This window comes from Morus notabilis, unplaced genomic scaffold (genome assembly GCF_000414095.1).
Source record: "Morus notabilis unplaced genomic scaffold, ASM41409v2 Scaffold2693, whole genome shotgun sequence".
NCBI lineage: Eukaryota > Viridiplantae > Streptophyta > Magnoliopsida > Rosales > Moraceae > Morus > Morus notabilis.
The window spans coordinates 71,075-93,623 of record NW_010362811.1 but is presented as its reverse complement, the minus strand read 5'-3'; the positions used below and the strand labels follow the sequence as shown (position 1 = coordinate 93,623).

At 35.5% G+C, this 22,549-nt stretch overlaps 4 protein-coding genes and 3 non-coding genes across 8 annotated transcripts; 3 read left to right on the top strand and 4 right to left on the bottom strand.

The window, feature by feature from the left end:
* The first annotated feature begins 440 nt into the window (after nucleotides 1–440).
* LOC21389047 (endoribonuclease Dicer homolog 2) lies at nucleotides 441–9,783 on the top strand. Of its 2 annotated transcripts, XM_024168759.1 has the most exons (24): nucleotides 441–744; nucleotides 934–1,064; nucleotides 1,175–1,260; nucleotides 1,448–1,625; nucleotides 1,851–1,964; nucleotides 2,172–2,306; nucleotides 2,456–2,540; nucleotides 2,660–2,724; nucleotides 2,932–3,072; nucleotides 3,466–3,594; nucleotides 3,680–3,809; nucleotides 3,903–4,002; nucleotides 4,217–4,412; nucleotides 4,504–4,664; nucleotides 4,942–5,160; nucleotides 5,260–5,474; nucleotides 5,615–5,889; nucleotides 6,031–6,461; nucleotides 6,678–6,778; nucleotides 7,127–7,323; nucleotides 7,785–7,994; nucleotides 8,123–8,533; nucleotides 8,765–9,043; nucleotides 9,235–9,783. In XM_024168759.1, exons 2-24 carry the CDS (start codon nucleotides 1,017–1,019, stop codon nucleotides 9,583–9,585), a joined length of 4,257 nt encoding a protein of 1,418 aa, XP_024024527.1. In that variant the 5' UTR covers nucleotides 441–744; nucleotides 934–1,016; the 3' UTR covers nucleotides 9,586–9,783. The 2 variants fall into 2 exon arrangements, with proteins under 2 accessions (XP_024024527.1, XP_024024528.1); XM_024168760.1 differs by lacking the exon at nucleotides 934–1,064.
* A 755-nt stretch (nucleotides 9,784–10,538) lies between these two features.
* Nucleotides 10,539–14,044, top strand: LOC21389046 (peptide chain release factor PrfB1, chloroplastic). Its single transcript, XM_010102933.2, has 7 exons — nucleotides 10,539–10,870; nucleotides 11,254–11,325; nucleotides 11,677–11,897; nucleotides 12,416–12,619; nucleotides 12,757–12,972; nucleotides 13,400–13,586; nucleotides 13,695–14,044. Exons 1-7 carry the CDS (start codon nucleotides 10,690–10,692, stop codon nucleotides 14,006–14,008), a joined length of 1,395 nt encoding a protein of 464 aa, XP_010101235.1. The 5' UTR covers nucleotides 10,539–10,689; the 3' UTR covers nucleotides 14,009–14,044.
* A 510-nt stretch (nucleotides 14,045–14,554) lies between these two features.
* Nucleotides 14,555–14,650, bottom strand: LOC112092480. The gene has a single exon (XR_002902614.1). It is a non-coding gene; the product is annotated as a small nucleolar RNA Z103 (small nucleolar RNA).
* Nucleotides 14,651–14,757: 107 nt separating this feature from the next.
* On the bottom strand, nucleotides 14,758–14,853 carry LOC112092481. The gene has a single exon (XR_002902615.1). It is a non-coding gene; the product is annotated as a small nucleolar RNA Z103 (small nucleolar RNA).
* A 97-nt stretch (nucleotides 14,854–14,950) lies between these two features.
* Nucleotides 14,951–15,048, bottom strand: LOC112092482. The gene has a single exon (XR_002902616.1). It is a non-coding gene; the product is annotated as a small nucleolar RNA Z103 (small nucleolar RNA).
* A 1,335-nt stretch (nucleotides 15,049–16,383) lies between these two features.
* LOC21389045 (dehydrogenase/reductase SDR family member 7) lies at nucleotides 16,384–20,381 on the bottom strand. Its single transcript, XM_010102932.2, has 12 exons — nucleotides 20,264–20,381; nucleotides 20,044–20,099; nucleotides 19,915–19,948; nucleotides 19,105–19,203; nucleotides 18,866–19,014; nucleotides 18,656–18,694; nucleotides 18,379–18,471; nucleotides 18,023–18,121; nucleotides 17,252–17,353; nucleotides 16,983–17,066; nucleotides 16,760–16,825; nucleotides 16,384–16,648 (listed from the first exon to the last, which is right to left on the bottom strand). Exons 1-12 carry the CDS (start codon nucleotides 20,337–20,339, stop codon nucleotides 16,562–16,564), a joined length of 984 nt encoding a protein of 327 aa, XP_010101234.1. The 5' UTR covers nucleotides 20,340–20,381; the 3' UTR covers nucleotides 16,384–16,561.
* Nucleotides 20,382–20,608: 227 nt separating this feature from the next.
* LOC21389044 (acyl carrier protein 2, mitochondrial) lies at nucleotides 20,609–22,549 on the top strand. The gene is made up of 2 exons (XM_024168755.1): nucleotides 20,609–20,908; nucleotides 22,135–22,549. The coding sequence occupies exons 1-2, from the start codon at nucleotides 20,690–20,692 to the stop codon at nucleotides 22,309–22,311; spliced, it is 396 nt and encodes a 131-aa protein (XP_024024523.1). The 5' UTR covers nucleotides 20,609–20,689; the 3' UTR covers nucleotides 22,312–22,549.

Sequence of the window (22,549 nt, the reverse complement as noted above, 5' to 3'; positions counted from 1 at the left end):
TTAGTCTTTTTTCTTTTTTTAAAACACCAGTATTTCTTGCATATCAACTGTTAAATTTATATTAAATTTAGTTAAAAATTAAATTAAATTAAAAAAATAATATAAATTTGATAGTTAATAAATATGAAATATCAGTGTTTTTAAAAACGAAATTATACTGATATTTAAAAAAAAAAAAAGAAAACACCAGAATTTTTTTTTAAAACAATGCAATTTTAACCGAATATATCAATTAAAAACTGATTCTATTAATAAATCGTACTATAGAGAGGACAAAAGAAAATCTTTTTCTCTAGGCACGTATAAGATCCATTGGACCATTACGTGACTAACCAATAACTTTTTTCACACGGTGAATGACGCATTTCACGGCCGCCCTTTTTAGCCTGAAGAGAATAATCACCTAGATTTTCCATCGCAATTTCCCACCAATTTCTCTCTCTCTCTAATCAATTTTCCTAGAGAGAGAAACAAAACAGGACAAGAAGCCGTTCCGAGTCACTTTCCCAAAGTCCTTTTTCGACCTCTGTTTCTCCAACTTCATTACATCTTGCTCAACAAGTTGCTTCCCAAGGAAGTTCCTAGTCTTTTTCTATATAAATAATAAAAATAAACGAACCCAGAGAAGACTGCCACTTCACTGTCCGTTTTTGTCTCTTCGCATTCAAACCCACCACTCAAAAAAGGAAACATTTTTATATTTTTTCCACTCTCTGCAGCTTGGCCCCGCTTTCCCTTCTCTGCGTAAGTTTCTCTTTTTAAATATCGTATTTATTGGCATTTGGGTTTATGTAAAGTTGTTTATATATATATAAATATATTACAGGCGATAAGCGATCGTGTGTCGTTTGGTTTTTTTTTCTTTTTAAATATCGTATTTATTGGCATTTGGGTTTATGTAAAGTTGTTTATATATATAAATATATATTACAGGCGATAAGCGATTGTGTGGCGTTTGGGTTTTTTATAAAACTTGTTTCACGGTGTTCTTTACGATTTCTTGTCCGTTTCTGAAAATGGTGACCACCGGCGATCTTTGTCAAAGAAAGAGGGGATTTCAGGGATTGTATATTAAGAATGAAAAGAACATTTTTCTTTTGCCTTTTAAATTTTTTTTTTTGTTTGAAAATCTGTTCGTGACTTTGGGTGATGTTTTTATTGGTGATCGATGAAGGTGGAGAGAGAAGCTATGGAGCCAGTGAATATGGATATGGAAAGAGCCCAGCAACTATCTGCTGATCCTCTCCCATTTGCCAGAAGGTGATTGTATATTAAGAATGAAAAGAACATTTTTCTTTTGCCTTTTAAATGCAAAGAATTTTAGCTTCCTTTTCATCGGTTTTAGTTGGGATTGTTTTGTTGAAATTTCTTTTATTTTGAGTTTTTTTTTTTTAAATAATAATGTGTGGTCTTTCTTTCTTATAAAAAAAAATGTGTTTGAATGCAGTTACCAGCTTGAAGCATTGGAGAGTGGAATTAAGCAGAACACAATAGTGTTCTTGGAGACTGGTTCTGGCAAGACGTTGATTGCCATCATGCTTCTCCGGAGTTATGCCCATCTTCTGCGAAAGCCTTCTCCATTTATTTCGGTTTTCTTAGTCCCCCAAGTTGTCCTGGTCCCTCAGGTATGTCAAACATTCACAAGCAATACAAAACTTTTGGTTTTTTGACACTTTTGGTTATTTCAATGATCAAATATGGTTGTGAGGCTTATTATTATTATAAGTAAGAAACTTTTTGTTGTGCTTTTAAGGGATTCAAATTTAAGCTCTGGCTGGTAGGGAAAATTTTCAATTTAAAGAAATACTTCTAACTCACCTTTTTTTTTTTGGTTGTTATGTTTTCCTTAGCAAGCTAAGGCTTTGGAGATGCACACCGACTTGAAAGTTGGAACATATTGGGGAGAGAAGGGAGTTGACAACTGGGATGCTAATATGTGGAATGTAGAACTTGAAAAACATGAGGTGGGGTTTTTGTTTTTATATTTCTTTATGATTCCTATTAAAAACATGGAGATTCTTAACCTATGAATTCCTTAATGTACTTTTCTTTTCAGTTTATGCATCCAAAATTTTAGGATATGCTGTATATGTTGATCGGTGGTCTTTTGTATTATTAAGTAAACTCAGTGTATTGCTTTCACAAGATAATAAGATTCCTTTGTATTGCAGGTGCTTGTCATGACACCGCAAATTTTACTTAATAATTTAAGGCACAGCTTCTTCAAACTGAGTATGATAAAGGTTTTGATAGTTGATGAGTGCCATCATGCCAGGGGCAATCACCCATATGCTAGCATTATGTCGGTGAGTTATTGATCCCTTTAATGCGGATAGTTCTTTCAGTTTATTGACTTTTTGGTCCAGCCTTTCATTGTTGAAGGGCTTACGGTGATTTATTTTAATAAATAGAATGATAGATTCTGTATTTATGCATGTGTTTGAATTATATGCAGGAATTCTATCATCGTCAGTTACGTTCCGGTGTAACTGATCTTCCAAGAATATTTGGAATGACTGCTTCCCCCATAAAATCCAAAGGTATCATCGCTTTGCCATTTTTTTTTATTCTGTGATAATTGTTGGAACACCTGATTTTATTTTATCAGTGACAACAATATTTAACAATTTCTGACATTGTTCGACCTCTGCTAATCTAGTTGGAAAAGCAGAAATTGCGTTTTGGGTGCATATTCAAGAACTGGAGACACTCATGAACTCCAAGGTTGTTCATTTGTTTCTTTCCTGTTGCAGGAAGATTATGACTTTCTTTTTGCTTGCCATTTTTCTATCCAATATTAATTATATCCTCGTACCGAGTTGCTTTTATGGTCTCTAACTTGCTATATTCTACTTGTTTATTCTGTTATTTCTTTGACAGTGTATGGTCTCTAACCTTGCTATATGCTTTTATGGTGGTTTTCTGTTGCAGGTGTATACGTGTGCTAGTGAATCTGTTATTGCGGAGTTTATACCTATATCGACTCCAAAATTTAGATATTATAGACACGAGGAAATCACCGATGATTGTTTTGTCTCTTTGGCAGATCAGCTGAAGAGTCTACAAGAAAAGGTGCGCTAATTTATTCAGAAATTGCATCTTTGCGATGTCATAGTGTTGCCTTTCTTTTTAATGTTCACAAATGAGAATTAATCCTGTTGCTTTGTTCAAATGAACTTTAGACTTCAGAGGAGATGTTTAGGCGTTTTGTAACATTGTTGTCCATTTGGAGTTAATACTTTTGAAGAACTGAGGATTCATGCGTCTTAGTTTATACTTTTCTTTGAACCGAAAATTCATTGTTTGTTTATCTGGAATTCATCATCTTTATTTATTTTATTTTTCTGACTTTGTCAATTTCAAAGAAGTATTAGTTTCTTTGTAAAATTTAATTTCCATGTCTCAGTTTAAGATGTAATTGTATATTTTCTTTGAGGGTATTAATTATTGTTTGTTACTTCTCAGCACGAATTATCACTGGAAAAGTTAGATCTCGACAAATCTGCAGCTGAATCTATAAGCAAAAAACTAATGAAGGTTTATTCTGCTTTACTATTTTGTTTGGATGAACTTGGTGTTTGGCTGGCCATGAAGGTATTATTCAAATAATGTGCTGAGTTTGTTCTATTTGTTTTTGGCAATGTTGTGGTGGCATAATTAAAATGAGCATTTGTAACAGGCTGCTCTCTCCTTTTCATGCAATGAAATTGAATTTTTATCATGGGGCAAAGTGGATGTGTTTGGTGAGGCAATTGTCAAGAAGTTCAGTTTGGATGCCTTTAATGCCTTTAAAAATTCCTTACCCACTGGTACATCTCGTTGCTTGAGATGTTTGGTTTTGGTTTGTTGTTGTTCACATAGGTTACTTGTTTCACTTTGATTTATCTTGTTTGTGCACATAGATCCAAACTGGTCAATTATCAATGACGTCAAACTAAATATGAGCACGGGTCTTCTAACTGCGAAAGTTTTTTGCCTAATTGAACTACTTCTTGAGTACAGGTATGTGTGTTATGCTACGTTGTTTTAGTTCGTAAAATGATGCAAGTTACCTACTGGTTATATCTTGTAGAATCAAGGTATTTCACATGAATGAAGCATACTCTTTTTCTCGAAAGTTTTATCCAAATGCAAGTTAATTGATTGGTTTATGTTCTGTTACCTTTTTAAACTGTACAAACATTACTTGTTAATGAGTTTAATTTTGTGAATACAGGCACTTAAAGGATTTAAGATGTATTGTTTTTGTGCAAAGGATCGTGACTGCTGTTGTTATTCAATCCTTATTGAGTGAATTGCTTCCCAAACGTATTAACTGGAAGGCGAAATATATTGCTGGAAGTAGCAACAACATGCAGTCACAAACCAGAAAAAAACAAAATGAAATAGTTGGAGAATTCCGGGAAGGCGTGGTATGCCCTCTTTTTTTTTTTCCTTCCCAGATTCATTAGTGTACTTCGTACAAATTGCCTTCTCAATAGTGGAAATATGTACATGTGGCAGGTGAACATAATTGTAGCAACATCTATTCTTGAAGAGGGTTTAGATGTTCAAAGTTGCAATTTGGTTGTTCGCTTTGATCCTTCTTCCACTGTATGTAGTTTTATACAGTCTAGAGGCCGTGCTAGGAAGAAGAATTCAGACTATGTACTAATGATAGAGAGGTAGTTCTTGATCTATAACTGTTCCGAAGCTTTCTCAAATCTTGCTTTCGTGTACTGCATGACTGTGAAATGTTATTTTTTGCTTTTTTTTTTTTTATAAATAATTTATGGAGCTTTTAGTTATATTTACTTTCTCGGTGAAAGCACTTTCATTTTCAAGGGAATACAATTCGCATATTATCCTCATTCAATTTGTCGGTCTCTTTTCTTGGGAATTTTCTTTGTAGGATTAGTATATAAATGTAACTGATCGTTATTTTCAATTATTTTATTACAGTGGGGATCACAGTACACAATCTCGATTGAAGAACTATCTTGCTAGCGGAGAAATCATGAGAAAGGAGTCGTTACGCCATGCTTCCCTTCCCTGCGAACCTCTTGATAGTGACTTGCAAGAAGGGGACTTTTATTGCGTTGAAAGCACCGGAGCTATTATGACTCTCAGCTCTAGCATTAATTTAATATATTTTTATTGCTCAAGGCTCCCTTCTGATGGGTCAGTTTTATTTGCGTTCTTTTTGTATTTTCCTTACTTTATGACACTCCGTCAACTGTTTTTATTCACTTTTTATTTTTATTTTTTAAATTTTAACAGCTATTTTAAACCTACCCCAAGGTGGGATCTCAACACTGGCACCCTCTACCTGCCCAAAAGCTGTCCAATACAAGCTGTTTCTGCGGAAGGAAATCCAAAGATTCTTAAGCAGATTGCATGTCTTGAAGCATGCAAGCAACTTCATCAGATTGGTGCATTAACTGATAATCTCGTCCCAGATATTGTTGTGGAAGAAGACAATGCAAAAGAGCTTGGTAATCTTAAAAGTTAAAATCTCATGACAACATTTTCGCTTGGTTTTATTGGTTTTATGCTTGGAATGTATTTGTCAATTTATGTTATTTTGAATTTCTCGACAACTATATTGCTTTGCTTGTAACTGCCCGTTTTGCAGCGAGTCAGCCGTATAAAGACGAACAACCCAGTTATGTACCTTCTGAAATGGTTGGTTCTTTTGGCCCTGCTGATGCCGGAGTATCTTATCATTGCTACCTTATTGAGTTAAAGCAAGATTTTGGATATGACGTTCCTATTCACGACCTTGTACTTTGCATGAGAAGTGCGCTTGAAAGTGATCTTGCAAATATCCATTTTGACTTACAAGTTGGGAGGGGCAGTGTCACAGTAAACTTAAAGAATGTTGGAACGCTTAGTCTTAACCGGGACCAAGTAAGAGCTCTTGTGCTTATTATTACAAAAAAAGAAGAAAAAAAAGAAGAGCTCCTGTGCTTTGTTGCTTATGCTGTTGTGCATTTATTGGATATACTTGATAAATTAACAGGTTCTCTTGTTTGCAAATATTTTTGATAGGTAACATGGTCTAGAATGTTTCAAGTAACTCTCCTCAGACTTCTTGTGGATCATAAGTTCGATAACTTGAGAGAAGTTCATAGTCAGCTTTATTTTTCAGAAACTATTCAGATTGATTATCTTCTTCTTCCTGCCATCACCATGAATAAGAGGCCTTTGATTGACTGGAAGTCTGTCACCTCTGTGTTATTTTCAAGTGAAGAATTTTGCAAGGATCATATGAGTTGCCCTTTGCCAAAGGGTATCTCTAGGTGCATACATACGAAAAATGGTATCGTCTGCACTTGTATGCTCCGGAATTCATTGGTCTATACCCCTCACAGTGAAAGTGTTTATTGCGTCACTGGAATTCTGGAAAAAATGAATGGAAAATCGCGTTTAGACCTCACGGATGGCACATGTACCACATACAGAAAGTACTTCAAAGAAAAGTATGCACTCCTTTGAATCTATACTCTTTGTGTGTATATTATTTAGTACTTTTCATGAACTTTCAATAAAATTCAGGTATAGAATAAGATTTTTGTTTGTTGCTGAATGCTATCTCTTTTACTTGTAATTGCATGATGCATCTGTGCAGATTTTACGGGATTATATCATATGGAATATATAACCTACCTAGTTTTGAACCTAATTGTGAATTTCAGGCATGGGATCAATTTACAGTTTTGCAATGAACCGCTGTTCAGAGGGAGAAGACTTTTCCGTGTGAAAAATTATCTCTTACACAGAGAAGCGAGGGAAAAAGGTTCGATATCTGTTATACTAGACTCTCTGTCTTCTCTTGTTGAAATAAGATTAGGGAACATGAAGTTACCGGTCAATGTTCTAGTAATTTTATTGGATTGCGATTGCGATTGTAGGAATGTTACATTCCTCATTTCTTTCATTCTAACAAATATTTAGGAGTGCACCCTTTCCTAGTCAACATTGGATAAGTTTATAAGTAAGCAGTTGATTGGAATTTATTTATTTATTTCCCAATCAGGATAGTAAAATGTTAAAAAGACATTAAGGTACTTTTGTTTCCTCTATGTCTTTGTTTATGGATCATAATGTAAAACCTTATTTTCTTTATTTTATTTCATCTTTGCAGAGTCTAGTAATATCACTGATGAACTGCCGCCAGAGTTGTGCTATATTATTATGTCGCCCATTTCACCAAGCACACTCTATTCGTTTTCGTTTTTTCCATCCATAATGCATCAAATCGAGGGTTTGCTTATTGCTGCAAGCCTGAAAAGGATGCATTTGGATCATTGCGTGCAAAATGTGAACATTCCAACCGTCAAGGTAGTGTACTCTTATTGACTCATAATATTTTATTCAATGTGTTTGCCTAACATAAAGTGACGTTTCTTTAATACAATAAGGTGGTCCAATTGGTTTGTTTTGTTACTGTTATTATTGTTGTCAAGCTTCTTACAGTAAAATATTAGCTCTATTTGTTATTAAAATATTGCCTTTCTATAGGGGTAATTGCTCTAGAGGTAATCCCGCTGAGGGTTTCTTAATAATAACTTTTTTGACATTATCAGCGGTCATTATAATTGTTATTTGAAAAGGTTATTGGAGGATCAAGCTATATTTCACTACGCATATGCTCTCTCGAGGTTGAAATTTAAAGTACTCAACATGTACTATCCACTATCAATTTGAGTTGTCATTTGCCCAGTGTTTTACCATTATAGTGACCCTGTGGTTAATTGGTCTTTCGATTTTTTTTTTTCATCTCAACTTTTGTATTTGCATAGGTGTTGGAAGCTATCACAACCAAAAAGTGCCAAGAGAAATTCCATTTGGAATCTCTAGAAACTCTTGGCGATTCGTTTCTTAAATATGCCGTTGGTCAACATCTTTTCAAAACTTATCAGAATAATCACGAGGGCCTCCTTAGTGTGAAGAAGGACAAAATAATTTCCAATGCTGCCCTATGTAAATTTGGATGCGAGCGCAAACTTCCGGTAATTGTTTTATTTAAATAGAAACTTTATGATTTAGATGTTCTTCTAACCGACTTGTTTTTCCTCAATGGTGATAGTAATTTGCCGTGTTTCTAACTTGGTTTCTACTGTTCATTTTCACATTGCAGGGCTTTATTCGTGACGAGTATTTTGATCCTAAAAACTGGATCATACCAGGAGATAGTTCGACCAACAAAGCACTACTAGAGGATGTGCTACCGAATGAGAAAATAATTTACATCAAAGGAACGAAAAAGATGAAAAGTAAAAGAGTTGCAGATGTTGTTGAGGCACTTATTGGTGCTTTCCTAAGCACTGGTGGGGAAATCCCTGCCGTGAAATTTATGAATTGGCTTGGTATAGAGGTCGATCTCGAGTTTAAACCATACGAGACCCACTTCCAAGTGCAATCTGATAGGCTTCTTAATATTAAACACTTAGAGTTCCTTTTGAACTACACATTTCGGGATCGTTCTCTATTGGTTGAGGCATTAACCCATGGTTCCTACATGCTTCCTGAGATTCCAAGATGTTATCAGGTATGATCATGAAACTGTTTCTTAATATTAAACACTTAGAGTTCCTTTTGAACTACACATTTCGGGATCATTCTCTATTGGTTGAGGCATTAACCCATGGTTCCTACATGCTTCCTGAGATTCCAAGATGTTATCAGGTATGATCATGAAACTTTACCTTATTTTGTTCTCAAAAGTCGGTATATTTTGAGGTATTCTAACCTAGACATGTACAATCTTCCCGTCTTGTAGAGGCTGGAATTTCTTGGTGACGCTGTTTTGGACTATGTCATCACGATGCATTTTTATAATACATATCCTGGGATGTCGCCGGAAAAGTTAACTGACATGAGGTCTGCTTCTGTCAACAACGATTGTTATGCTTTGTCTGCCGTCAAGGCTGGATTACAGAAGCACATTCTTTATACGTCACACCAGCTGCACAAGGAAATAGCTAACACCATAATCAATTTTGAGAAGCTGTCTTCAGAGTCTACATTCGGATGGGAGTCAGAGACATCTTTTCCGAAGGTCAGGCATTAGTATTTGTCACATGTTGCGCATTAATTATACTTACGTTGAAGGTCTTTAGTTTCAATTCTGAAGGAGGGGAATACTTTAGCCCTACTTAGCTTTATAAGTACTTGACACAAAAGGAAAGCAAGAAGAAAGATTTGAAAGCATTTACCTCTTACAAAGTTATACTTAATTTTTGTTTACAGGTACTTGGAGATGTTATAGAGTCACTTGCTGGTGCAATTTTTGTTGATTCTGGATACGACAAGGAACTTGTCTTTCAGAGTATAAGGCCTCTATTAGAGCCCTTGATAACACCTGAAACTGTCAAGCTTCACCCGGCGAAAGAACTGAATGAACTTTGCCAAAAAATGCATTTTGATATGAAGAAACCCGTCAAGTCCCGCGAAAACGGTGTGTCTTCCATAACAATAGAGGTTGAAGCAAATGGAGTCACATACAGGCACACTTCAAACGTTTCGGATAAGAAAATAGGAAAGAAAGTTGCCTGCAAAGAAGTTCTCGAGGCCCTGAAACGAGCCCTGAGCTTGAAGTAGAAACCATGGAATTCAAAGTTATTCAGTTGACATGCTGAAAAAATATGAATTAATAATAATAAAAAAAAGAAAATCTATAGATGGGTGTGTATTTAATTTTTTGTTCACGCTTATCAAATGTAGTGAAGGTGTGTATTAATCCTAGGTGTGCACCTTTTTTTGGGAGTGTTGTAACTTGAACAAGGTTTTGAATGTTTTGATGAAAGTTCAAATTTTATTGCTCCTTGTTTTGATTTGTAAGAAAAAATAGATAATATACTCTTAAAAGTGTACGAATTTAGACTTTTATCTCTTATTCTTGATAAATAATTATTTAATTAAAAAGGTTATAAATTAAGAATAAAAGGTAAAAATATTGAGTCATGCACTAATAAGGGTACGAGACAACTATGTACTATCCTCGGGACAAAAGGCAAATTGTTTGAATAGCGTAGCGACTTGTCGTTTGACCAAAAACAATGAAACTACTAGTCGTTTTCTTTTAGCAGATTTTAAACTACCAAGTGACAGCAGCAGCAAACGGCATATTATGGAAGTAAAACACACGTTTTTTTGTTTGCTTGCTTGCTTTTTCTCTTTCTTTTTTCTCTTTTATAGTCTAAGCGACGGTTAACTTTAGATAAGAAACGACGGTTAGCTTTAGATAAGAAACGACATACAGATTGGGCACATATACAACATAAACTTTATGAAACATGTTTTGTGGTGCTATGTGACGAGCGACGTTGTGTTTTACACTACTAAAAATGTTACGTCTTTTCGTTCATCTTAAACAACAAACGGTATGTCGTTTTGAATCTGAACAGGCTGCAAAAGATTTCAAACGGAAAACGACATGTCGTTCTTGTGAGCTATACCTAAGAGTTTTTTTTTTTTTGACTCCTCCTGAGCTCCTCTCTTTATAACACCCGAAATATTACGAGTCATCCGATAATCGTAAAAATCTGGTCCTAGTGTGGATCAGCGGCAGATATTTATATTGGGTTTGCGTCGACGTGGCAGCATCTGAATGCTTACCAAAGGGAACATTTCTTCTATTTTGCTGCAAAAAATGGAGCCCAAAGCGAAGAAGAAGAAGTGAAGAAGCAGTGCTTTAAAGGAGCCATGGAAGGTCTTCTTCGGCCTCTGTGCAGCTCATCCATGGTGTCATCCCCAAAACCCAGAAATAATAAAGCGTCGTTGCCGATACAATTGCTTCCTTTAATGCCCATATCCTCTCGCTGTCCTTACTCGCCCAACTTCACCTTATCCACTAAATTCCCGCTTTCCCGTTTTCCTCCTTATGGTATGTTTGAGAACTCAAATCCATTTTCCCGTTTCTTTCTTCATCTGGGATTTATTTATGTTTGCTTTTCTTCCTAGTATTTTCTTCATCGGGTCTTCTCAAAATCAGCACTTTTACTATCTGTGTTCTGTTGTTATGGTTCTCGTTCTACATAGTTACTTTCCTCAAAATGTCTTTTCTTTTGTTTTTAAAATTAATTGAGATTGGGTTTTGATGTTTCTGTTAGGTTTCTTGTCGATTGCCGTTTGGTGATTTATACTCTTCCATAAAAATAAAAAATAAAAAAAAAATTGTGCTTTAAGTAATGCTTTTGAATTATTATGTGTCTTTACTGTATCTAGGAGGTGAATTTCTTATTTAGTTGATATTTTGAATTGCCTCAGTTTTGTATGCTACGCAAGAAAGGCAAGTAGGAACAGAAGTCAACAATGATGTAAGAGAATGGGCTATGCAAGGTATGTTGCAAGTACTTTAAACTTAATTTTTTAATTAGCATGCTTCTTAACCCGTTATTAATAACATAAAGAAGTCTTCTTTTTTCAGTATTAACACTTATGCCGCCTTGTAGGGCTTTTTTGAGCTAGAAAAGGTGGTTCCTTCTTGTTCTTTTTGGGTTGTTAGTTTTGTTACTGTCTTTTAGCATTTCCAAAATGCCTTGCCTAAAAAGGACAAGGCTTTTGTAGTTGGATGTAGGACTTTTTGAGACCATAATGTGAAAGCAACCATTCAATTGAGTGTAGCATGATTTTGAACATTCATCCAGGTTAATTCAGTTATTATCCTATGATTGCTCGGTTTTCTCGCAGATTTTTATTCTTTGAGAAAGGATGTTGAAACAGTCTCCGAACGTGTTGAAGAGATTAGAGCATCCGCTGGTCTGCAACAATTAGAGGAGGAACTTGCAGTTTTGGAGTCAAAAGCGGCCGATAGCTCCTTCTGGGATGATCGAGCTAAGGCTCAAGAGACGCTTTTAGCACTGACCGATGTCAAAGACAAGATAAAACTGCTTTCTGAGTTCAAAGCAAAGGTCCATACACGTTTCTCTGCTTGTGATTAAGATAATAAAATGAGCATGTGGCTTGATATATATATATATATATATTTTTTTTTTTTTTCTTCTGGAAATCAGCTTGATGTGGTTATGGTTTCTTAGAAAGCATGAAAAAATTATAGTCATTTGTAGAATCTTGCTTCAGTTTCTGAAGAATTTACATATTTCCTGTTAAAGGTTTATGGTTATAACTCCTTGCAAAATTTACACAGCCAACTATTGATTTGATGCATGGTTTCAAAGCTTATGTATGCAGCTAACTCAGTTACTAGTGTCTTTGTGAAAACTTTCATGGCTTTCGGAGTATAACATGAGCTCGTGGCTTGAAATGTTTTTAGTTCTTTGTAAAATTGTCATACAGTTTTTTAAATGGTTTTTAGTTTCCTTGGGAAAAATCATTGCATTTGCGCTATATCAAAGGGCAGAAAATGTTCATTTTCGTTTGTTAAATTCTAGATATGATACGTGCCGTTATACTAATTCCCGAAATGCAGGTTGAAGATGCAGAAACAATAATTATGCTAACTGAAGAAATGGACTCCATAGACACCGCCCTGCTCGAAGAAGCAAACACTATCATCAAGGAACTGAACAAGGCATTAGATCGGTTTGAGTTGACCGAACTTCTTTCGGGTCCTTACGACAAAGAAGGAGCTGTTATCTCTATAACAGCTGGTGCTGGAGGCACTGATGCTCAGGTAAATAATAGTCATTCGTATGTCCAATGCAAATAGTCAGAGCAATGGCATTCACATTTGACCAAAATTAGTTTCTCCCTTTATTTTTCTCTCCTTTCAATTCTTGTATAAATACCTTTTGATAATATCCAGTGCAGGATTGGGCTGACATGCTTCTCAGGATGTATGTGAGATGGGGAGAAAAGCAGAGATACAAGACAAGAGTGGTTGAAAAATCCCCAGGAGAGGAAGCGGGGATCAAGTCCGCGACAATTGAAGTCGAAGGTCGCTATGCTTATGGCTACTTGTCTGGGGAGAAAGGAACACATCGCATAGTGAGACAGTCTCCTTTTAATTCCAAAGGTCTTCGCCAGGTATCCATAGAATCATCTCTCTGAAGCATCCATATTCACATACTAGTTTACTAGACATTTTTATCCAAATAGATAACAAATATTGTCCTATTCTATTGTTTTGAAATTAGGTGAGGTGGCCGGTTTTGGCCACTCCTTTTTAAAAATATTAATCATTTTTTTTAAGAAAAGAAAATTATTGGTGACCATTTTAAAACGGTTGATGCATCAATCAATCGAATCTGCGATTGATCAGCAAGTCCATTACTAATTGACTAGTAGATTACTGGTTGACATTTGTTAAGACACTTATTGATATTGACCAATCACTGATTGACCATTTTTAACAAAACGGTCATATCTAACAACACCGGGGACATTTATCTAAAAACATGCTTAAAAAAGGTTCATTTTCCCACGCATCCTTTGTGAGTTTAATCATATGCAGACCAGCTTTTCTGGTGTTGAAGTAATGCCTCTTCTACCGGAGGAGTCCATAAACATTGAAATCCCAGATGAGGACTTGGACATAAGTTTTTCGAGAGCCGGTGGGAAAGGCGGTCAGAATGTGAACAAAGTTGAAACTGCCGTTCGAATCACTCACATCCCAACTGGTGTTACTCTTCGGTGTACAGGTGTTTCTCTTAAAATGTTCTAAACGTCGAATGAACCACTGTCGTTTTCTCCTCTTTTTGTTTAGTGGGTTTAGAAGTTAGAACTCACCAAGCTAACTAACCATGCAGAGGAGAGATCTCAACTGGCAAATAAGATCAAAGCTCTGAGCCGGTTGAAAGCCAAGTTGTTGGTCATAGCCGAGGAGCAACGGGCGTCTGAGATCAAGCAAATAAGAGGAGATGCAGTGAAGGCCGAGTGGGGCCAGCAAATAAGGAACTATGTTTTTCATCCGTACAAACTTGTTAAGGATGTACGGACAGGATTGGAAACGTCAGATATTGTTTCTGTGATGGACGGTGAATTGGAACCCTTCATCAAGGCTTTCCTCAAGTACAAATACAGCATGGCCGTGTCTACTAGTGGGGTGATTAATGACGTTTAAGCATACTTGTTTGAAAAGCAATTGAATTTAAATTTATACAGGAAAAGATTGTCGCCAGTACAGCGCCTTTGTTCTCATAGCTTGCTTTCATCATCAACGTTTACAAATCCATCTCCAATGTCCACTTTTTCTTTGTTTTCTTTTCGTCGTTTTATCTTTTCATGTCTCTTTTGAATAATATTATAACACGTTTAATCGTTCACAGCAGTTCTATGAAATTTGATTAGTGTGTATTTAATTAATAAATTTGTGTTATAATTAAGATAATAATTCGTGATTATACAGTTTTTTTCATAAAAAATACACAGTAAATTAAAAATAATTTTAATTTACTGTGAATGAATAAAGTCTAAATTATACGACATTTCTCCGATCAATCAATTTCAAAACTGTCCGTCCACCCGTGATATGGAATAGGAAACTTGAGAAGGAAAAATTTTGATACCAAAATAAATGAAAATTGTTGAGAGAGAAAAACTCAACAGATTAATTTTTTTTTTTAATTTGAAATTGATTATCTAGGCTAAGAATGCAAGTTATGAATAGATGGATCAGAAATCTGGCTTGGTCTCTCGAAAGAGAAAATTAAGTCGCACAGTATAATCAGCGTCGATCATTTGGGGAAATAATCATCACTTCCATCTATCTAATTCAGCAAAAAAAATGTAACCTCCTTTATTTTCACTGAAAAAGCACAACAAATAAGAAAACCATACAAAACACTTTTAATGAAAAAGAAAAAAAAGAGAATGGATCAGAAATCTGGCTTGGTATCTCGAAAGAGATAACTAATTCGCACAGTATAATCAGCGTCGATCATCTGGGGAAATGATCATCACCTCCACCTCTTTTCTGTACACAATAATCCTAAATTCCCATTTCCCAATAGGAAAAATTAAAAAAAAAACCAAAAAATTAAAAAGAAAATTAATAAAGATGAGAAAGGATCAGAAATCTGGCTTGGATTCTCATACGAGAAAAATAAATAAAGCACAGTATAATCAGCGTCGATCATCTGGGGAAAAAATCATCACTTCCAACTCTAACAATATATTCAAACAAAAAAATAAAAATAGAAATAAAACTTTGAAACGGGAATCGAAGGATGAATGTGAAAAAGTAATGGAATTTGCCCGAAACGGCGAAAAACAAAGAGGCTTAGCAATTCCTGTCTGCGCTTCGCAGAAACGGATCAACTATGGCGTCTGCTCATACGCAACGCTCACTGGTAAGAGAAATGAGCGGTGGTAATCAGTATAAGACGCGGATTCTAATCGAAACACACAAAAAACTAAAAACAAAAAAGAAAACACAATTTGAAGAAGTTGCTGAAGAAGAAGAGAAATGAGAGTTATTTATAGGCCTTCGCTCCCCTTTTCAAAACCCTAGTTCGTTTGGGCCTTTCAAATCTACGGTTGACGCAATGCCACGTGTACGGAAGATTCTGCTGCGCCGTAGCCCGCTTTGCGCCTTCTAAATCCTTTTATACTCTTTTTTTCCCCCTTGCAATAATAATAAAACGATAATATATTTCTAAATACGATTATACGAGTATTTGCTAATTTAACTATCAACTAATTTTCTTCTTAAAAAAAAAAACTATCAACTGATTATCTGAACTAGGATAAATGATAATTTTATTTTTGACATAATAATTTCTTTTTAATATATATATTTTTTCTTTTTCCTAATAACATCCATAACATAAGATAGATAAAGCAATTTAATTTCATAAATATGCATTATTCGATATTGAGTGAGTGAGGAGGATTGAGCATTGTAATCAACTTGAAATTGATCTGCGTGTTTGGTCTCAGTTTTGAAACCGTTTTTTACGTTTTCCAAGCAAAAAAAAAAAAATAAAACTGAGAAAGAGATTGCGTTTGGAGTAGATGAAAGACAAAAAAATAGAAATAAAACCGGTTTTTAGTTTAGTGTAATATAAATGAGAAATTGAAAATGAAAATAAGTCGTTTTCATTTCTGTCATTTTCTCCTCTCTCACTCCTCCGAGCAGCTTACAGATTATTTAATATATTTTTTACCATTTTCTCATTTCTGCCATTTCAGAGATGAGGGTAAAGTAGAAAGAAAAAAAAAATTATTTAATATATTCTTTAAAATACTATTAGATGTTTTCAAAAACGTATAATCAAATAGAGTTTTAATTTTTTTTATGTTAAAAATAATCTTTTAATAAAACTACCAAACGCATTTTTCTGTCAATTTCATACAAAAAACAAAATTATTTTAAAATCGATTTCAAACGCACCCAATAAGTTTTTTCAAAAAATTAAAATAAAATAAGAAAAACAGAGCACCTTCAAATTGGGAGGTGCCATTTTTTAACGCAACACATCTTAATATACAGCTATGGTAAAATTTATTGGGTTTCTATTAAAAGCATCTGAAGTTCAAGTCCTTGGACCTGCGACTCAAATTTGCAGAGAAAATAAAATAGCGAAAGAAAAGGAAGTATATCAATTCGTTCTTTTCATGTGCCAAATTAGTTTGAACTTGGCTGTTCCTTCTGATCCAAGAAAGGGGATTCAAGTCAAGATGACTTCTTTTTCCCAAATAGTAAGCCTATTGAGTAAGCGTTGCCCTTCTGCGCAGCAACTTCAATCCGCTTTCCACCGATCTGAAAAGCAAAACCAAAGTGAACAAGACTGCAATGGCGGAGCAAAGAAGTATTTCCTACCATGTTAAAGATGTTGAGTCGAACACATCAAGCTTGAGACTAAAGAAATACCTTGTCCATGAGCCAAAAACCAACGGTTGGCATGTATTGCACCAAATACATGACAGCTAGAACAGGCTACAAAAGAACCCGATATCATAAAAGTTTAGATGTATAGAATGAGGCAAAAACTATGATAAAGAAATGTATGAGATTGGATTGTTATAAACAAGACAGAATATCTACGAAGTGCAAAGGCATATCCATCGCAACTAGAATCTGTTAATTGAAATACCTGGTTAGATATCCAAGCTTCCTTTAGCCCATGGCTGGCAGCAATTATTGTCAGCTCAGCGCACCTTTCTGATGACACACGCTTCTGTGATGAAAAAAGAGAGGAAAAACAAAACTGTAAAGAACTTTGAATGCAAGAAATCCAGGGAGCAAATTATGTCCTGAACCTGCAAAATTCTCTTCATAGGATCAAGAGGGCAGCGTAAAAGCAATAGAACCAATGACAGTAGGTAAATCTACAGTCTAAGATACATATTAGAAGGTACTAACCTCAGAAAGACCTTTGGTTGCAGAAGATGATGCTCCCGAACCAGTTGATGTTTCTATTGGCCCTGGGCAAACAACAGTCACCTTGATTCCTTTCTGAAAAAGCTGTATAGTCAAATGAGGTAGCAAAATGAGTAAAACGTAATTTGGCATATATAAAACGTAGGAAAAGAGGTGCCGCAATCTCATCGACGTAAAAGTTTAAGAATCAGTATAAGACGTGTAGGAAAAGAGGCTATGAACACGGACGTAAATCTCTCTCAGATATCAATTTATCATCATGGACATAAAAGTTTAAGAATCAGTCTCTCTCCCCCGGGGACCTACCACCCCCTTCCCCTCCCCCTCTCCCTGTCCCTCTCTCTCCATTCGTCCCTCCCTCCCTGTCCACCCTTACAAGGAGAAAAATTTAGAACCAACCTCTTGTGTCTACCTAATTGTTTAATCACTATATTTAGCAAAAAATTGTTTAATCACTTGGCCTATCGTGGTCAACTCCAAAATGTCCAGCTATTTGGTTTGTTAAAGATACAAGCCAACCTCAATCCTTAAAACTCTTTATATATGTTCTAACGGAATTTATATACAGGTGAAAACTCCACGTGGGCAAGTGCACAACCATCTTGTTCGCCTGTCCCTTTTTTTTTTTTTTTTTTTTTTTGAGTATTTCATTTTCAGGGAACAATAATACGTTAAAGGATCCAATTACACAACCAGATTGTAGAGCATGGTGCAACTCGGTCATTTCCCTCACGAAAGAGGTAAAGGTCATACCTCAGAACGCAAAGTATGGAAGTATCCATTCAGAGCATGTTTAGAAGCAGAGTACAAAGCCTGACCTGGTGCAGGTGTCTTTCCGGCAGCGCTGCTCATCTGCACATAAAGTCTTGGCAAATAATGATGGAACTTTTTAACGGGGGATATTTTGACTGAGTAAAATTTCATAGGAAAGATAAATACATTCATAAGACAGCTCGTTAGGCAACAAGTCAGACTGCATAAGGCTAATATAAAAGCTCTACAGAGAAAGAAGGAAAATAGTTTTCCATTAACTTCTAGTCGAGTTGTGGATAGATGAGGCCAGAATGATAATAGATAGTGATTAATAAACAGGCTGATCATCCACATACCACAACAAAATGACCTTTTCCCCGCCTCAGCATGTGAGGTGCCAGGACTCGTGTGAGAGAGATTGTCCCAAAAACATTGACATCAAATGTTGCCTACAACCAGTACGAGAGATACTTCTAATGAGAAAAGGAAAAAGATGACGGGCGTAAAAAAGAAAGAATTTCAAACATCATGACATCTTTGAGTTTTGAGCTCTCTAAGCAAGCAATTGGCTATTGACACACAAGGGCCAGTAACTGACTCAGAGATGAGGTCTGAGCTCCTTTTATTTCATACCTTAAGACCTTCCTCTGGAACCTCCAGAGCTGATTGTTTCTGCAAAAGAACCAAAAAGTAGATGCATTATAGGATTTAATCCGTTGTCCACTTCAGTATCCAACTTTTCTTATTAAGAATTTGCCCATCTAACAATTTTGCCCGAGTCCATTTAACTAGCTAAACATTGTTCGGGTTCACATTATCACAAACAAATTATTTATCACTTACAGGACGCTCAAAAGCCGCATTGTGGATCATGTAATCAACACCACTATCAGGAAAAAATGATTCCGCTTTCTCTACAGCCTCCCTGAGAGAATCTTCACCAGATGTCAAATCCAATGGCAAAATCTTAACGCCATCCGGTGCATGTTTACCTGAGCCAACAAGACATAATCAGAATTATAAAATATAAACAACAATGTTAAGAAGGTCAGGGGCATATATCCAGATTTTCATTCACCTACCAGTAAGTTGATTCTTAACTCGCTCCAGTTCAGCTTCATTTCGCGCAGAAAGGATAAGCTTAGCTCCTAAGTTTGCAAGTTGCTTAGCAAGAACTTCCCCTTCACACCCACCGCGAAAAGAATTACAACTATAAATCTTTATGGCTTAAGATTTGCTAGAAAAGGTATAAAAGGCAGAACTTCAAGCCTATCAAAACCATTGGGATATATGAATGAAATGCCAAAGTTGAAATTTTTGTTTCATTATCTATCAATAAGATGAAACTTACATAGGTCAAATTTGTCTATCTAGTTTTAGCTTATAACAATGATTCTACCATCATCCATCATGACTTCATGAGTACCATTTTCATCCACGATATCAGTGAAAGTCAACATAGAAGTGACAACCGCAATCACAAAAAAAGGGACACGAGAAGATTTCAGAGCAATGAACAAACCCATTTGGGGAATACAGAGATGAGCTTACAGGATCTGTAAGGTAAAAATCTTCATGGATTTGAAGAGTTAATGTACCAAAACAGTCATACATCATTTTAAAGTAAGAACAGCTCGAAATTTGTCAACTTTGCGCCTTCAATTATACATGGTGAATTGAAGTAGGACATTTTTATTTGTTTAATATAAATATATATATATATATATATATATATATATCTCTCCAGAAGCTTGATGTAAACATAAACAGAAATGAAAAGCAATCACTTGAATATCCCCAGAAAACAACAACAAATGTAACAAGTATAATCTAATCTATTAGAACGCATATAGTAAAGAAAAGAAAAAGAAAAAAGAAAAAATATCACATACCAATTCCCCGACTAGCACCAGTAATCCAGAAAACCTGAAACAAAGTAGCCCGACCATAAGGAAAAAAATTATTCATTTCCAGAAACAATATTCTTAAAAATAAAAAATAAAACAATGTCAGAAGCTCACCTTATCTTCAATTTCTTCACGCTTCATGTGTCTTTTGGAAATCAAAGTGAAATCCCCTAATTAGCCAACAAGTTAAAACATAAAGGCCCAGAAAATTTCCAGTTTCACAGCCAAAGTTAATAATAAAAATTAAAAATGTATATATATATATATATGTTTATATGATACATTTATCTATCTGTATTATACATATAAATATATATATATATATATGTATTACCTTCAGCCGTAGCGAATTTGAATAATAAGAGTACAAGAAGGACAAATACGGAAATGAAGACGAGAGCTATCATCATTGTTGTTTTCACTGTCCAGAATTTCACACCTTCGGTATTCAGTTATACAGAACATCCTGTTTTCGTTAAGCTCAAGAGATTGTGATCGTGACAGTCTTTTGGGACTCAAATTGGGCTTAAGTTTGGATATGACATTCTAAGCCCACTTCGTTAAGCCCATTCACATTCCGCACATTAACGACACCGTTTTAGTCGGCTCAGGCCTCAGATGCTCCTTGTACTATTTCTCTCATCATTTCTCTCTCTTCTTCTCTTCACCGCTACAGAGAGAGAGAGAGAGTCAGAGAGAGAGAGAGAAGTGTAGAAGTTTCAGAGAGAGAGAGAGAGAGGGGTACTGAAAAGAGCTTCCAATGGCGGCGAGGGGCTTATTGCTGAAGCATCTGAGAGTGCAAGTCCAGGCCGTGCCTCAAAACCCTAGCTCCACTGGCTCTCTGTTACTGTCATCTTTCCACGCGTTACGCCGCCGTTTCTTCTCGGAGGAGGTCAGGGGCTCCTTCCTCGACAAGTCCGAGGTCACCGATCGTGTTATCTCCGTTGTCAAGAACTTCCAGAAAGTTGATCCCGCCAAGGTATACTATATCCTCTCTCAACGTTTTGGAAACGATTTCTATAAACCCTAATACATGGGACTGATTTCGGGTTGCTGAAAGTTTTTTTTTTTTTTTTTGCTCTGGAAAGTTCAACTTTATTCAGTATCTGAAAATGGTTCTACTTTTTTTTTTTTCATGTAAATCCTGTTCAGCATTGTGTAGTCTTCGGAATTATCGATTATGGATATGAAAATGATAGTGAATTGGTTTCCCAAAATTATTATAGATGTGCGACGAATGATTATCTTACACATATTTGCTTACTTCTTGTCACCGTATAAAGCCAATCTCAGCAGCGATATTATTACGTATAGAATGATGTTAATGTCATTCCTCCTTGTTATTTTACAAGACACTCGATATTGTTGCAGTAATGTCATATTATGTTTCATTCTGTTAATTTTACTATCAGGGATTCTACCTTGTTTTTTCTGTTATCTGTTATTCTCCAACTCTATGATCTGTCTTCTGAGTTCAACACTAGATCTAGAGTTATAGGTTTGTATATTTTGTGTTTTTACTGCCTTAAGATTTTCTAGATTTTATTCTACTGTGTTTATATATATATATATATATATATATATTTAAAGAAAGCACATTAGCATATGCTGTCCTGTAAATAAAATTAATATATATTACGAATGAGATGGAACCCGCAACCTTCACCCAAAGCCCTCCCAGATTCGCTTTCCATGCCATCAGACCAAAGGTTATAATGAGCCTTGTTAATGTTTTTTTACACGACAAGTTTTGAAGTTTTAGTTATTATCCTTCTATTTTTATGTGTAAATTCGTCTTAAATTGTCTACAGAAGCGGTATGCTCGAAAACCAATTCTCTAAAGCGGGAATTCCTCTTGTTCATGCAAATTTCGATGGATGTCATGGAGGGATATGGGCCTAAGCTTTCATACTATTCAAAACTGTAGTCTATGTGAACCTCTATTTGCACCCTTTAATCTTGTCTTACTAAAGACTTGGATAATGTAGCTACGTTACTCACTCTTTACTACAATTGGAATAAACTGTTTTAAGGTGTTTTTTCTTGAAAAATGTCAACCTCTGATGTTTGTTCGAAGGTTCGCTAGTTGCGCGTTTCTGAACTTTTTTTTTTGGCTCTATTTTTCAAGTATTGTGTATGAGACTTTGCCAGGTTTCTTTTTTTGCTTCCTTAATTCTTAACCGCTTAAAAATTAAATCTTGACAGGTTACTCCAATTGCTCATTTCCAGAATGATCTTGGGCTAGACAGTTTAGACGCCGTTGAACTTGTGATGGCTCTTGAAGAAGAATTTAGATTTGAGATACCTGACAACGAAGCAGACAAGATTAGCTCCATTAGTCTTGCTGTTGATTTTATTGCTTCTCATCCTCAGGCAAAGTGAGGGAGAATCTTGAAGCCTCGTTTTTAAATTTCTCTCGTTTCTTTTTAAGGTCTAGCCGCAGTTAAACCATTGGTTCTTTTTCACTTTACCGGTTTTGTCCCCTTTCCATAAATGCCGGTTGGATTTTGGATTCCTTTGTTTAAAGAACTTCAATGTTGCTTGTTTCTTTTATGAAAACAAACCGTGATGGTTTGATGAGTAAACTGCGGTAATACAAAATACAAATATTTTTAGTCCA

Bases quoted from the DNA above. Each gene is read 5' to 3' on its own strand.
- LOC21389047 (XM_024168759.1), top strand. From the start codon at position 1,017: ATGGTGACCACCGGCGATCTTTGTCAAAGAAAGAGGGGATTTCAGGGA. The intron at 2,541-2,659 runs GTATCATCGCTT...CTGCTAATCTAG, and splicing joins TTCCCCCATAAAATCCAAAG to TTGGAAAAGCAGAAATTGCG. The intron at 4,413-4,503 runs GTATGCCCTCTT...TACATGTGGCAG, and splicing joins GAGAATTCCGGGAAGGCGTG to GTGAACATAATTGTAGCAAC.
- LOC21389045 (XM_010102932.2), bottom strand. From the start codon at position 20,339: ATGATGATAGCTCTCGTCTTCATTTCCGTATTTGTCCTTCTTGTACTC. The intron at 20,100-20,263 runs GTAATACATATA...TTGGCTAATTAG, and splicing joins CAAATTCGCTACGGCTGAAG to GGGATTTCACTTTGATTTCC. The intron at 19,015-19,104 runs GTAGGTGAATGA...TTGTTGGCTCAG, and splicing joins AGTTAAGAATCAACTTACTG to GTAAACATGCACCGGATGGC.
- LOC21389046 (XM_010102933.2), top strand. From the start codon at position 10,690: ATGGAAGGTCTTCTTCGGCCTCTGTGCAGCTCATCCATGGTGTCATCC. The intron at 10,871-11,253 runs GTATGTTTGAGA...GAATTGCCTCAG, and splicing joins TTCCCGTTTTCCTCCTTATG to TTTTGTATGCTACGCAAGAA. The intron at 12,973-13,399 runs GTATCCATAGAA...AATCATATGCAG, and splicing joins ATTCCAAAGGTCTTCGCCAG to ACCAGCTTTTCTGGTGTTGA.
- LOC21389044 (XM_024168755.1), top strand. From the start codon at position 20,690: ATGGCGGCGAGGGGCTTATTGCTGAAGCATCTGAGAGTGCAAGTCCAG. The intron at 20,909-22,134 runs GTATACTATATC...AAATCTTGACAG, and splicing joins AGAAAGTTGATCCCGCCAAG to GTTACTCCAATTGCTCATTT.